Source organism: Malaclemys terrapin, chromosome 2 (genome assembly GCF_027887155.1).
Source record: "Malaclemys terrapin pileata isolate rMalTer1 chromosome 2, rMalTer1.hap1, whole genome shotgun sequence".
In the NCBI taxonomy this organism is placed as follows: Eukaryota; Metazoa; Chordata; order Testudines; family Emydidae; genus Malaclemys; species Malaclemys terrapin.
This window is the reverse complement of record NC_071506.1, coordinates 198,053,163-198,066,368: the sequence shown is the minus strand read 5'-3', so window position 1 is coordinate 198,066,368 and position 13,206 is coordinate 198,053,163. Positions and strand designations below refer to the sequence as shown.

Below are 13,206 nucleotides of genomic sequence, written 5' to 3'. Positions count from 1 at the left end.
TAAACTCACATGCCTATCTCTCTTTGAGAAATTGAAATGTGCAAATAGGACAGTGGAGTCCAAGTAATATTGCCTTAAAAATTTGAGAGTAGGTGAGAGAAGGATGCGCATTTTAACATTGAAAGAGGTATTTGCATATGGCTCAGGCATTCTTGGGAGTCAGGGAGGCAAATAACCTGAAATTACATTTGATTATTTCTCAAGTTTAAAGCCATTTTGCAAGAGCACAGAACTAATTCTCCAGTTAATTCCCAACACTGCCTTAGTATTAATTGTATTAAAAATAATCATTACAGATGGAGGAACGGTGGCAAAACATTGATCACATTTACGTGCCCTTTCCAAAACATCCTTAGTATCATTTAATTAAGGGTTTAGTCAGTCTTTCATTGGTGCAGTGAGGTACGATTGGATTGGAAAAGGTGCAGTTTCTGGAGCTACTAAATATAATTCGGGCGGGAAGTGATTCAGAAGATCCAAGAAAGGGAGCCAAATGTGAAAGGCCAGTATAATATAGTTCTATATTTGGAAACACTCAGTCACCTTTGATTTTATGAGCTTCTAATCTTTGTTTTAAAACTTGGCCTTTTTTCTTCCCATGGTCAGATTTTGATCACTCAGTGTCAGTTAAATGATTTGCCCAAGCCCAATGTAAATGACTCAATAAAAATCAAACGCGCGCACACACACACACACAACACGTTTCCTAGTCCATCCTATCTGACAAAAGCCCGAGAAAATCGATATGCCCTGAAGGTTAAAAATATTACACAGCATGTTTTCCCTAATTTACAGAACTATTCTAAATACCGTAAGCTAGTTTTAAGTAGGGGTTAATGACGCTAGTTAAATGTAATAGGAAGCCAATATGTACTATAGTACGGACAAATAAGACACCTTTCTGTTATTATAAGGGTGTAATATTACTCTTGGGGGAATTCTGCGCCAAAAAAACAAAACTTCTGCACCAAAAATTTTTGCGCACAATGTTTTAAAATTCTGCATATTTTATTTGTCAAAATAACACAATATAATCACTCCAGTTTGTTATTTTAGTAATTTATTTCAAAATACCTGTCAACAAGTATGTCAACAATACAAACAATAGCGAAAAAGATTCCCCCTGGCGTAGAGAGTTAAAGAAACCCTTACAACAACCCAGTTCCAGTTGTGGGGTGGTGGAAGGGAGGGGGCTGTGTGGGGCCCCCAGAGCCCAGGACCCTGCACTCCCATCCCACCAGAGCTCCACTGTGGGGCAGCCCCCAGACACCAGCCTCCCTTCCCCCCCCAGAGCTGAGCCGCAGGGCAGCCCCCGACCCAGACACCAGCCCCGCCCAGAGCCTTTACTTTCCCCAATTTCTTTACTGTCCCGCCGGGGGATATGGTGTGGTGCAGCCCTGCCCTTCCTCGCCCTTTGCCAGAGCTGGGTCTCTCAGGCCCTCTCCCATCCCTGGGAGAATGAGGATCAAATGAGAATGCAGCCTCCAGCCCCGCCAGGCTCCGTGCTCCACTCACTGCGAAATGGGCTCTGCAGAGTCCAGCGGTCCCTAGTGGCGGCCCGAAATTCTATGGGGGAAACAGGGAATTCTGTATCAGAGGGGTAGCCATGTTAGTCTGAATCTGTAAAAAGCAACAGAGGGTCCTGTGAGAAACTGCTGAACTCCAGTTCATTTGCAAATTTGACACCATCAGATCAGGATTAAACAAAGACTGTGTGAATGGCTATGCAACTACAGAAGCAATTTCTCCTCCCTTGGTGTTCACACCTCAACTGCTAGCAGAGCACCTCACCCTCCCTGACTGAACTAACCTCCTTATCTCCATACTGATTTATACCTGCCTCTGGAAATTTCCATTACTTGCATCTGAAGAAGTGAGGTTCTTACCCACGAAAGCTTATGCTCCCAATACTTCTGTTAGTCTTAAAGGTGCCACAGGACCCTCTGTTGCTTTTTTAGGGAATTCTGTGAAATTCTGCATTGTGCAGTGATGCAGAATTCCCCCAGGAGTAATTTAATATGAATAGACTTAGTGGTATTTTTTGGATTGGTATTTGTCAACTGTGAACTGAAAACAAAGACATTAAAGGTGACTTTTTATTTATGTTGGTTAGAGAAGGGAATAGGTATCAGCATTTCTATTTGCTGATCGGCAGTATTATACTTTTATGCCACCTGCATCAAAGGGGAACAAAGGTTTGCTACTACACAGCAAAAATCACATATACCTGCAAATTTGTTGATGGTCTTGAGAGGCCTTCTGTAATGATTAAAGTAGAGTTACATCAGAGAGTAGGCTAATCAGTTTTGGTAAGTATCATCACAGGTGTCAGTACCATGACTTTGCATCCGTGTGTAGTGAACAGATATAGGAAGGAGAAAGAGAATGAGGACATGAAAAGAAATGTTAGATTCCCAGTAATGTTTTGAGACATGTTTTTGAGCATTTCTCACTCACTTTTGGAATGTCTGGAATGTCTGGAAGAAGTTTGCTCTTCTTAGTCTTGATATTTCCCTCTTTATGTTCATGCATGCACATGTGTATCTTCTACACGATTCATTCCTGTGTTATTCCAGTTAATGGCGCTGCAACTCAGTGAAGTTAATCCAATGTGAATCAGGCCCACAATATAATGTCCCTGAGCCCTACAAAATTAAGTCTCCTTGTTTTTTGTAGCATAATAGTCGTAGAAGGAGGAGGAGAAAGAGAGATACAGTCTGTGTCTCTGTTGCCTGTACTTCAGAAGTAAAGGGTTGGGAAGGTAGGGAACTGGTAGGGCAGCACAGGATACCAAAGAGCCATGTAATAATTGAAATGGAAAAAGAGAAAAGAAAAAATGTTTCAGTCGCTTCCTCTGTGCTTGTAGAACCCACTGGGGAATGTGCGTTCCAGATCCCCCGCTGTGCTATGGTCCATATGAGTTGATACAGCCCCCAGCTACAGAAGTGTTGCTCTTTAACTCAAGTTGTAGGATTTTTTTCTCTCTGGTTCAGTCCTTGGTGTGTCACGTCTGTGTGTGCAGTTGCTGCTCTCCACTCCCCTAACATCCCATAACAGACCCTGGGCTGAAACATAGTTACAGGGCCTTATCTCAAGAGTAGTTTGTCAGGGGGGAAGGGGTAGTGTGATGGGGAGAAGTTTGTGGGTTCAAGGTGGACCCTTTACTACTACTTAATGTAGCTTATTTGTGGTTGAATGGCTTTATATTATGTCCATGATGTTTAGTTGAGGGTGACTAAGTACAGCTATATACTGCAAAATGAGCCAGAGAGAAGAGAAATCAAGTGGCATTTCTGTCTGTTAACTTTAGTCAGGCTTGTGTGCTGACTAGTGGAAAGTATGAGGCTTCTAGAGAAGCTTAATCACTGAACCAGGATTTATAGCACTGCAGAGTGAATTGAGATCAATTTATCTAGCTGCTGGATAGCAAACTGGGACCAATAAAGAGCCTGGTGTAGAAAGCAGAAATTATTGGACATCATCATTGCTCTTTACCAGACTTGCACTGCAATCAGTGCAGTAGTAAGAGGTAGTCATTATTGGCTGTCCAATAAGTTACACTGTTCCAAGGTTACACTGAGGTTGGCTGCTTTAGAGAAAAAAGTGTGATGTGTTTAATGATGGCTGGATTGACATCCCTGGGGATTGATCACGCTCTGTGTATTCACAGAACAAGTGTGGTGCAGTTAGCTATGGCACAGGTAGCAGAAACACAAGCTTCTTCATGCTGCCTTGACAGTGTGCCTCAAACCTGATCTCCCAGAACCATGTATCTTCAGTCAAACCTCCCAGCTCTACTCCTACTTACCAAGGAGCTAGGTTCCCTTTCCTGAACTACGCCCCAGCCCTGCAAATACATAATCACATGAATAACTTTACATGAGTAGAGTTGTGAAGGCACTTAAGTGTTTGCAGGATTGGTGCTTTAGGCCAAGAATTTCTAAATTAAGTGCCTAAAATTGGACTCCTAAGTCCATATGTAGGTGCTTGAATAAGTGACCTGATTTTCAAAAGCACTGAACTCCCAGTAAAGACACTACATTTCCAAGCTGAAGGTGCACAAAGAGCCACAGGTAAATGTTTTTTGGGCTTTCTTTTTTTAACTTGGAAGGAATAGAAGGAAATGGCTATTAAAGAACTCCCCAGTTAGTGGATTGTAGCCCACCCAGTGAGAGACACTGCACAGTGAGAATGAGCAAAGGCAGTATCTTTGACATCTTCCCCAAGAAATGAACCTTGATATGGTGAGGATTCAGGTTTGGGTTCACCAACACTGACTGCCCTGGAAAAATCCCCAGTGCAATATAGGGTACATCTATATCGCAATAAAAACCCCTCAGCACAGTCTCAGAGTCTAGGTCATTTGACTCTGGCTTGGGCTGCGGGGCCAAAAATTGCAGTGTAGATGTTCGAGCATGGGTTGGAACCTGGGTTCTGAGACCCACCCCACCTTGGAGTCTCAGAGCTTACGTCTACACTTCAATTTTTAGCCCTGCATTCCGAGCTCGAGTCAGCTGACCTGGGTGAGCCGCAGCCATAACGTGGGTCTTTTATTGCAATGCAGACATAGCCTTAGTGGAAACAGTGAGGTTCTGTAGAAAAGACTAGAAAACTGTGGTCTGTTTTAATTCTATAATAAAGAAGCTTCATGTTGGTCCTGGGCTGCTGACTAGGACTATTGCAGCCCTATAAATCAATCGGATGAAGGAAACTGATCCCTTTCTTCATGTAAACACCCTTTTGCTCTAACTGAGTACATTCAGTTTTAAATAAGAACACATGGCAGGTCGGAGGAATTCTAATGGGCTTTAGCATAGCAAGGAACCAGAATAGCATTGTAGAAGAGAGTATGCAATAACAGAGGGACCAATAGTGAGAGTGGCAATTGTAATGCCAGTTTGGCACCTCATCTCTCACTTTCAGCCATGGAAGGTCAAATTACCTACTGAACTCTACAAATAGTGTTTTTACAAATGAACCAGTAAATAGGTAGAATCAGCAGCCACCTTAACTATTCGTGTTGCTTCTGATCAGAAATTAAATGCTTTATGAAGGTTACAAGCAGCTAGAGAAATGAAAGTAATTTGCACATTAAGCATCTAGTGCTGCATTATTTGCCAGGGAAAGGCAAAATCACAGTTTGCATTATCGGCAGTATAGATCTGAGTCTGATCTTTTTACTGAACCACTTTGTTTGTCTGCCTGATCGCACTGAACTTCTAGTGAACTTATGTACAGGAATTCCTCCATATGAACTGTGTCACGTTCGTCCTGTGCAAGCTTAGAATGTTAGTGATTGGTCACTCAGTGGCGGGGGGAGGGGGTAACTGGATAGGGAACCTTTAACTAGCCACTAAGCATGGAGTTCAAATTCAGCCCAGATATATAGTGACACAGTTATTACTGTACTATGACAACTGCCTAGTGGCCTAGATGCAAGTTAATGGCTCTCAACCCATCACCCAGTGGATGCACATCACTGGAAAAAAATCACTATCTAATTATTGCCCTGAATGACAGTCACCTCTGAGAGGCCAAGAGTTCAGTGGAGTTGGAGTTCACATTGCCTGTCCAGAGAGGTGGCTTCTCCAATATTAAGATGTATTCATGGTGCCGGGTGGGGAGGGTTGTACTGCCATTGCCAGTGCTGTACTTGTTCTGTGAATAAATAAAGAACCAGGGTGTCAGTACCAACTTCTTTCACAACCTTGGAATTCACAAGCACATTTTAAAAATTAAATAAATAAATAGAATTAGGGACAGAAAATAAGAAAAACAAGAGGCAGTGGGTCTGCACTGGTTTAAAAGCATTTTTTATTGAAATGCATTCTTTGCTCAATGCTTATTTGCTCAGCTATGAGCTTTCCGATAAGTAGATTGAAAGGTTCTCTAATTTCAGCATTGCTTTTTCCTTAAGTACCTCTCTCTACTAGAATATTATTGTACAGCATTCTCAGTAAATTGTAATAGATATCCAGATTCCTCCTACTCTTACAGCAGCAGTGCATTAGAGCTATACGTTTTCTCTGATGTACTCCTTTGGTGGAAGCATATTAGTGTCTGAACTGTCTTTATCAGGATACTAGCCTTCTCTGTACTGATAGCAATAGACCTGGCAGACCTAAAAAGCATTGCCTGGAACTGTTTTATACTTCACTATACCTGGTCATTATGAAATTTGGAGAGGTATGAAAGCTTGAAATACATGAAAGTGAAGACAGGTATATTTAGGGTTTAGAACAGGGGTTCTCAAACTGGGGGTTGTGAGGTTATTACCTCAGGGGTCGCAAGCTGTCAGCGTCCACCCCAAACCCCGCTTTGTTTCCAGCATTTATGATGGTGTTACATATATTAAAAAGTGTTTTTAATTTATTAGGGGGGTCGCACTCAGAGGCTTGCTATGTGAAAGGGGTCACCAGTACAAAAGTTTGAGAACCACTGGTTGAGAACATGACCATTCTTAGTGGAAGGCATGGAAATGTAGTGAAAAGGGCTTGATTTAACCTTGTGTCATGCCAGCTTCTGTTACAGGAGTGCTTTATATCTGTGTGTGTGTATATATATATATATACACACACACCGCTACCTCGATATAACGCTGTCCTCGGGAGCCAAAAAATCTTACCGTATTATAGGTGAAACCGCATTATATCAAACTTGCTTTGATCCACCGGAGTGCGCAACCCCTCCTCTCCCTCCCCCGGAGCACTGCTTTACCGCGTTATATCCGAATTCATGTTCTATCGGGTCGCGTTATAGCGAGGTAGCGGTGTATACACTAGTTAATAAATAAGATGCCAGTCAGGAATATGCAGCTTAGTTCCAGGGGTTTGTAGGACAATAAAACTTCACTGCAGTTGTGCACTGCAGATGGCTTCCTCTGGCAGACTTATGCATCAGTTCCTAGCATGGCCTCAGAAGTAAATCAGTTTTTAAGCCTTAAATACACTGTTGTGGCTGTCCAGAATCATTGACTCATTTCAGCAGTGGCTGTGAGCAACATTCCCTGCTGCGATGCAAATACATGGGTATACTGGTGAAAAGTGGAGCTTCCTCAGGGTCACATGGACAATCTGTTAAGTGGCTGGCTGTAAGACTGGAAAGAAAGCATGGTAATCGGAGTGGCAATATCAGCATAATGCAAAATGCTGGTGGTGGAGAATGTTCTTGTCCTGCCAGGAGACCTGCAGTCAATTATTGCAATCCGTAAGTAGACACACATTTCTGCTAGGTGGCATGTCTGAAGCTACTGATTTATTGCGTACTCTGGCTAGCCTTCAGTCCATGGAGCCTTGACTGTACGTTATACCTGATGTCTACTGGTGAAGCCCCATGAGCAAGAAAAAGTGCAAACAGTGCTTTTGACTTCTCCAGTGACCCTGTTGGTACAGTGGGTGCAAAGTTTGTACCTGCTACCCAGATAGGTTTGAATTGAGTCCAAAATGTGAAATGACCAGCACTCTTTATAAGTAATGTATTTAAAAAGTACTTATGGTTCCTTCAGAGGTGAGTTTGGTATAAAATGGGTATTTGGACTTGAAGTTTGCAAAAAAAGGAGGGGGAAACGATACCTGATTCCTCACTGTTATGCTCATTTTTTCACTTGTAAAGACACCGGAAACCACAGAGCCTTATCTGCACCAGAGCTCCTACCAGTTTGATTAGAAATGCAACTTAACTGAGGGTACTGTGCATGGGATTTTTTCCCTAAAATCCTCTAGTATAGAGAGTGGCCAAGATTTCTACTTCTCTACAGGTAGGATAATGCCCCGACATTAGAGTTGCCAACTTTCTAATTGTATAAAACCGAACACCCTTGCCCCGCCCCCACTCATTCTATTCCCCCTCCCTCTGTCGCTTGCTCTTCTCCACTCTTCACTCACTCGTTTATTTTCACCAGGCTGGGGCAGGGGGTTGGAGTGTGGGAGGGGGTAAGGGCTTGGGCTGGGGGTGCAGGCTCTGGGGTGGGGCCAGAAATGAGGGGTTCAGGGTGCAGCAGGAGGCTCCGGGCTGGGGCAAGGGGTTGGGGTGTTGGAGGGGGGGTGGGCTCTGGCTGGAAATGCGGGCTTGGGTGGGGCCAGGAATGAGGGGTTTGGTGTACAGGAGGGATTCAGGGCTGGGACAGGGGATCAGGTGCTAGAGGGGGCGCGGGCTGAGGGGTTTGGCATGTGGGAGGGGGCTCCGGGTTGGGGCAGGGGGTTGGGGTGCTGGCTCTGACTGGGGTCTGGGCTCTGGGGTGGGGCTGGGGGTTGGGGTGCAGGAGGGGGTTCCGACCTCGGGCAAGGGATTGGGGTGGGGAAATACAGAAAGACCTGGATTTTAACACACTGTTCCAGCCCCATTTCCTGCTAGACTGATGTTGAGCTAAGTTACCTGGTCATTGTGGATGAGTCCAAATCGTGCTAAATTATTTTCAAAACCACAGTCAAGATTACAAAACTGAAATACATACAGACTAAGGGCTCCCTGCTCCCACTGGAGTTGAGGATGATCACTCAGTACCACATGGGATCCTGCCCTAAACTAGCTTCCTTCTAGCATCAAGTATAGTGGTATTTTTAATGTTTAACATGGCTTTACCTTCCACTGAGCAGCCAACTGTGTTCAGAACCAGTTTAAGGGGAATTGTGGTAAACTGACCTAAAAGGCACTTGTTTAGTTTATAATCTCTTCTCTCATGAAAGATCAAACAGGGCCAAATCCTCTTGTGGTGTAAATCAGCATAGCTCCTTTGAAGTCAATGCCCATTTACATTAGAGCTTGACCATAGCCTTTGCTTAATTGTCTGGATGAAAAATGAGAGTGTGTTTCCTGTGAACCTTGAGTTAATCCCCTGGATTTTGTGCATATCAGGCTCAGAGTGGGGAAAAAAAGTCAGTAAACATACAACAGGAGTTAGAATGGGATTTGTACTAAAAAGGCACGTGTACAAAGAACTGGAGCAATGGTTTGACCACTGAATGCAGCAAACAGATAGGGAGGTAATTTCCACATAATGTATTCCATCCTGATTAAGATAATGATGCCAGTGTAGATCTGGGACTTCAGTGCATGCCTTCACCTAGTGATGACTTCACATCTTTTATTTGCCTTATAGGGCAAATACTGCTTGTCTTACTTACAGTGCCATTGAAGTCATTGGCCTAGGGTGAACAAAATTTAGCCCTTTGTTGGCCATCAGTGATAGGTTAAATAAAGAAGAGTTTTGTGTAACGGTGAGGGAATAAGGCTTTGAATAGAAAAGGGGTAAATCATATACACCGGACCCTTGCTAGAACGCGGGATTTGGGACCCACCCGCCATACCGCGTTATAGCGGGGACCACGTTAAAATGAATTGTAATTAAATTTGGGATCCATGGCCATGACCGCGTTATATGCGAATTCGTGCTATATAGATGCACGTTCTAGCGAGGGTCTGGTGTACTTCTTTCTGGGCAGTTTTCTCTCTGTGTGTGTGTGTGTAACTTGTTTCCCTCCCCTTAATGTCTTGAGCCCAGTTCTGTTTTAAATATTGTAAAATTTTTGCATAGTGTCCCAAATATCCAGTGATGGATACCATGGAAATTGGTAAATTGTTGATATCGAAGAACAAAACTGGTTAAAGAGCAACTGCAGAGATGTAAATATTTGGATAGAAAAATGACCGTTCTGTTAAATACTTCTTCAGTATTTGTTTTCAAAAGATCTTTCAGTGTTGTTTTAAACTGTTCGAATGGGATGACCAGTGTGACTACTCTTATACGGCAAATTTGAATGTTTACTAATTTAGGAACCAAAAAGTCTATGTAGGACAGCTATATCAGATCAAACAAAGCACATAACAGTGCCTGTCCCACGATTTATTGTAAGACTCCTGCATGCTGCATCATGCAACAGGCATTTTAAACCTTCTGAAAGAAAAAAAAATAAGAGCAAGATTTCAAACCTAGTATAACTAGTGCTTTGGAAATGTTTTCCATTAAATGATTCATTTTTTGTGTTTCTTTCTCTTACAGCATCAAGCTCTTGGCAGTGCAGGAGCTGTTCGATAGAGATGCTTTGGAAAAGGTATTTTTTTAACCTTTTATACAACAACAATAAAATGTATTCAAGCTCAAATCTTTTAATGTCAGCAGGGTTTCCAAACTTCATGTGAAATCAAACAGCGTAAAACATAAACAAGTAGGACTTCTTTTCAGCTTCACAATACATAGAGTCAGAGGGACAACATTTGTTCCGGACTGATTGTATTCTCTAGAGGCTTTTGTATGTTATAGCAGGATTTGAAAAGAAATCTCTCTCTAATCTGTTTGTAGGAGCATTTCCAAAGCTAGGTGAAGTACATGGTTTGCAAAAAGAGTGAGGAATGTCCAAAGAGGTCAGGAAGACCCTAATTCTGTGCTACATCCCTTTGGAGCCTGAGGGGCCTGGCCAGGGCAAAAGTGGTTTTATGCAGAGGGAGGACCACTGATGTAGAGAGGGCTCCAACAATTTGGTACTCAGAACAAGTCTACAAAACATGTGTTTAAGACAATGGCAGTTGCTGGCATCTAGTCTACACTAGCGATCCCAACAGTGAAGCTGTTCTGGTGGCAACGAAGGAAAATTTATAGCATAAATTTCCTATTGAGACAAGGCCAAGAATGTACCACAAACAGACCACTTGAGATCTGAGTGAGCAGATTTAAGGAGCCATATACACCAGAGCCAGACTTTTCATGTAAATCATAAAAATCATGTATTTATAATCACTCCAGCTTCAGATCTTTCAAAAATACTGATCTATTCCATGGAGAACCAGACATCCTATTTGTTGTCCACTCAATCTGAAGCTGCTATGGCCTGCCCTGCATTCATTTCATATGATCAATATTCTATAAATACTAGGAGATATAGAATGAAGGTGTGTAGAGAACTACCTCAGTCCTGAACAACAGGAACAACCCTTGGTATTGCGTGCAGAGGGTCAGCACAAGTTGTGTCTGTGTCCTGAGCTTTGTTTTTGCATAGGATGAGTTTCACAAAGGGCCTTAACCACACCTCTTTAAGTCAATGGGAGTAATTTCATTGGCTTCAGTAGGATAAGAGCAAGATTTCTGGCTAAGGGCATCAAATATCTGATCCTTCTTTCTTTTTATACACCCACCCACCCATTTTATATATATAACAAGCATATGATGATGTTGTTGTTCTTTCTGGTGGTGGATCTACTAGCATCCTTCTTTGAGGGTCAATGGACTTTTAATTCCACATGTCTTTGGCAGACCTTTGTTTACCTTTTGGCAAAATGCCTCCTTAAACAAGACCTTGCAAGAAAGGGTGACCTCAGTGTGGTGTGACTGCCGGACAGACCATTGTTTGTAGCTTTGCAGGAAGCTCTTCATAAAAGCTCAACATAAGAAAAATGATGTTTCTAAATTGAGCTCTGTGACTGTTTTATATCTGCTTTGATACTATGCCAGGCTTAAAGAATTAAAAAGGCCAATTCATCCCCCTGGAAAATAACAGTGTTGTGTTATATACGTACAGGAACATTTTGCACTCCCCATCCTTTTTTTTTTTGTAATTTTTTTTTTTTAAGCACGCGTCACTAGAATAGTGATCTCCGTGCTATCTACTTAGAGTTCCTCTGTGGAATATGCAACTCACGTTGTCTTTTAAATTGCTATTTAATCCTATAGTGTTGTAGAAATAAAACAAAATATTAAATATCTTTTACTAATCCGTACACCTTAGATTTCTTGTATCTAAAGGTGCTTGGATGTTTTTTTTTAAGCTAGCTGAGTTTTTAACAAAGGTGTTTTTCCTTTAATACGTTTTCTGGCCTTTGTCACATCATCTTACTGGGTATTCACTAATAATATATTTTCTTTAACTTCAGTAGCCTAATTTTTCATTTCTTGATACAGAATCCTGTGTTGATTTTTGAAAGAAGGGTGAGATATAATATACTTACAAAGGTTTTATGTGAACATCTGTGGAGGAGGAGGAGGAGAAGAAAGAGCTCCCCCTCAGTCTGACAGAGACCTGTGCACATGCTTAAGTTTGCACATGGTGGAGTAGTCCCACTGAAGGCAAAGTCCCATGGAAGTGAGTAAAGTTAAATATGTGCATAGGTCTTTGCAGAATCAAAGCCTAGATATGGGGAAACAATTGATCAGGCAATAACTATTAACAGGGTTTTGTGCCTTTTTTAAAAGTTTATCTGGATTTTGGGGAGATGCTCATGAAAGTGAGGGGCTGACAGCACTGCCTTGACTCACAGAGCGGGGGTAGGAGTTAGCAGTTTCTCAAGCTATGAACATAGCACCTCCTTGATGGTAGTAGGATCAAAACAGCCTATGATAGCCTGATTCAGTATGTCAGTTTTTGACACACACTCCTTAAACACAAGAAAAAGAGCAAGATAAAGATCTAACTGTATATTTAAATTATTTACCTTTATATTTTGATTTTTCAAGAGCATAAGTTGGTGGTGTTTTTTTTTTTTTTTTAATCTCATCTTTAACTACTTATGTTCATTTACTTTTTGCATTTTTCCCAACTTGGACAATAAATAGATTGGTCAGTTTTACTTTCAGGTACTCATAGACTAGAACAATGCTGCAACATATGGGGCTTCGTACAGTGTGAAGAAATATTTGTATTTTGTAAAAAACAAACCTGTTATTATTTAATTCTAATAATAATGGAAACATTTACATTGTTCTGGGGTTTTGTAGAAGTTTAATTTTAGAAACTGGCCAAATTTAGCCTGACAATGCCCTTTTAAGCCAAAAAATCTGCCACAAGGGTCTGCCCAAATTTTAAGGATTTGGGAACCCAGCCAGGAGGTGAAATTGTCTGGATTTAGCTAGCGCAAGTTGCTCTGGGCTAAGTATTGCAACCCTTACTCACATTAGGTAGCAGTTATTTCACTTGACTTCAATGGGACTGTTGACACAAGTAAGTGCTACTGAATGTGAGTGAGAATTGTAAAATTGGACTCTAGGAGGAATTTGGGCCATAGCCTGCTCCCATTGAAGTCAGTAGAAGAATTGTTGTTTTCAATGGAACAGGATTGGGTCATATAAGAAGAGTGAGTCCTTAACCAAGAATTTCCCCCAGTGAGCCCCTACTACAATTCAAATCCAGACAGAGAGAGACTCTTAAGGAAAGCCCATTTGTTTTCCTTTTGGCCCCAGTCCATCAGAACACTTCGGCTCATGTCTAACTTTAAGCATGT

At 41.9% G+C, this 13,206-nt stretch overlaps 1 protein-coding gene across 1 annotated transcript in view; it reads left to right on the top strand.

The window, feature by feature from the left end:
* The window catches only part of EEPD1 (endonuclease/exonuclease/phosphatase family domain containing 1), an 87,407-nt gene that overhangs the window by 39,286 nt on the left and 34,915 nt on the right, over nucleotides 1-13,206 (top strand). Inside the window, exon 2 of the mRNA XM_054019659.1 lies at nucleotides 9,998-10,049. Coding sequence (XP_053875634.1) covers nucleotides 9,998-10,049 — 52 coding nt within the window. The remainder of the gene's footprint in view (nucleotides 1-9,997; nucleotides 10,050-13,206) is intronic.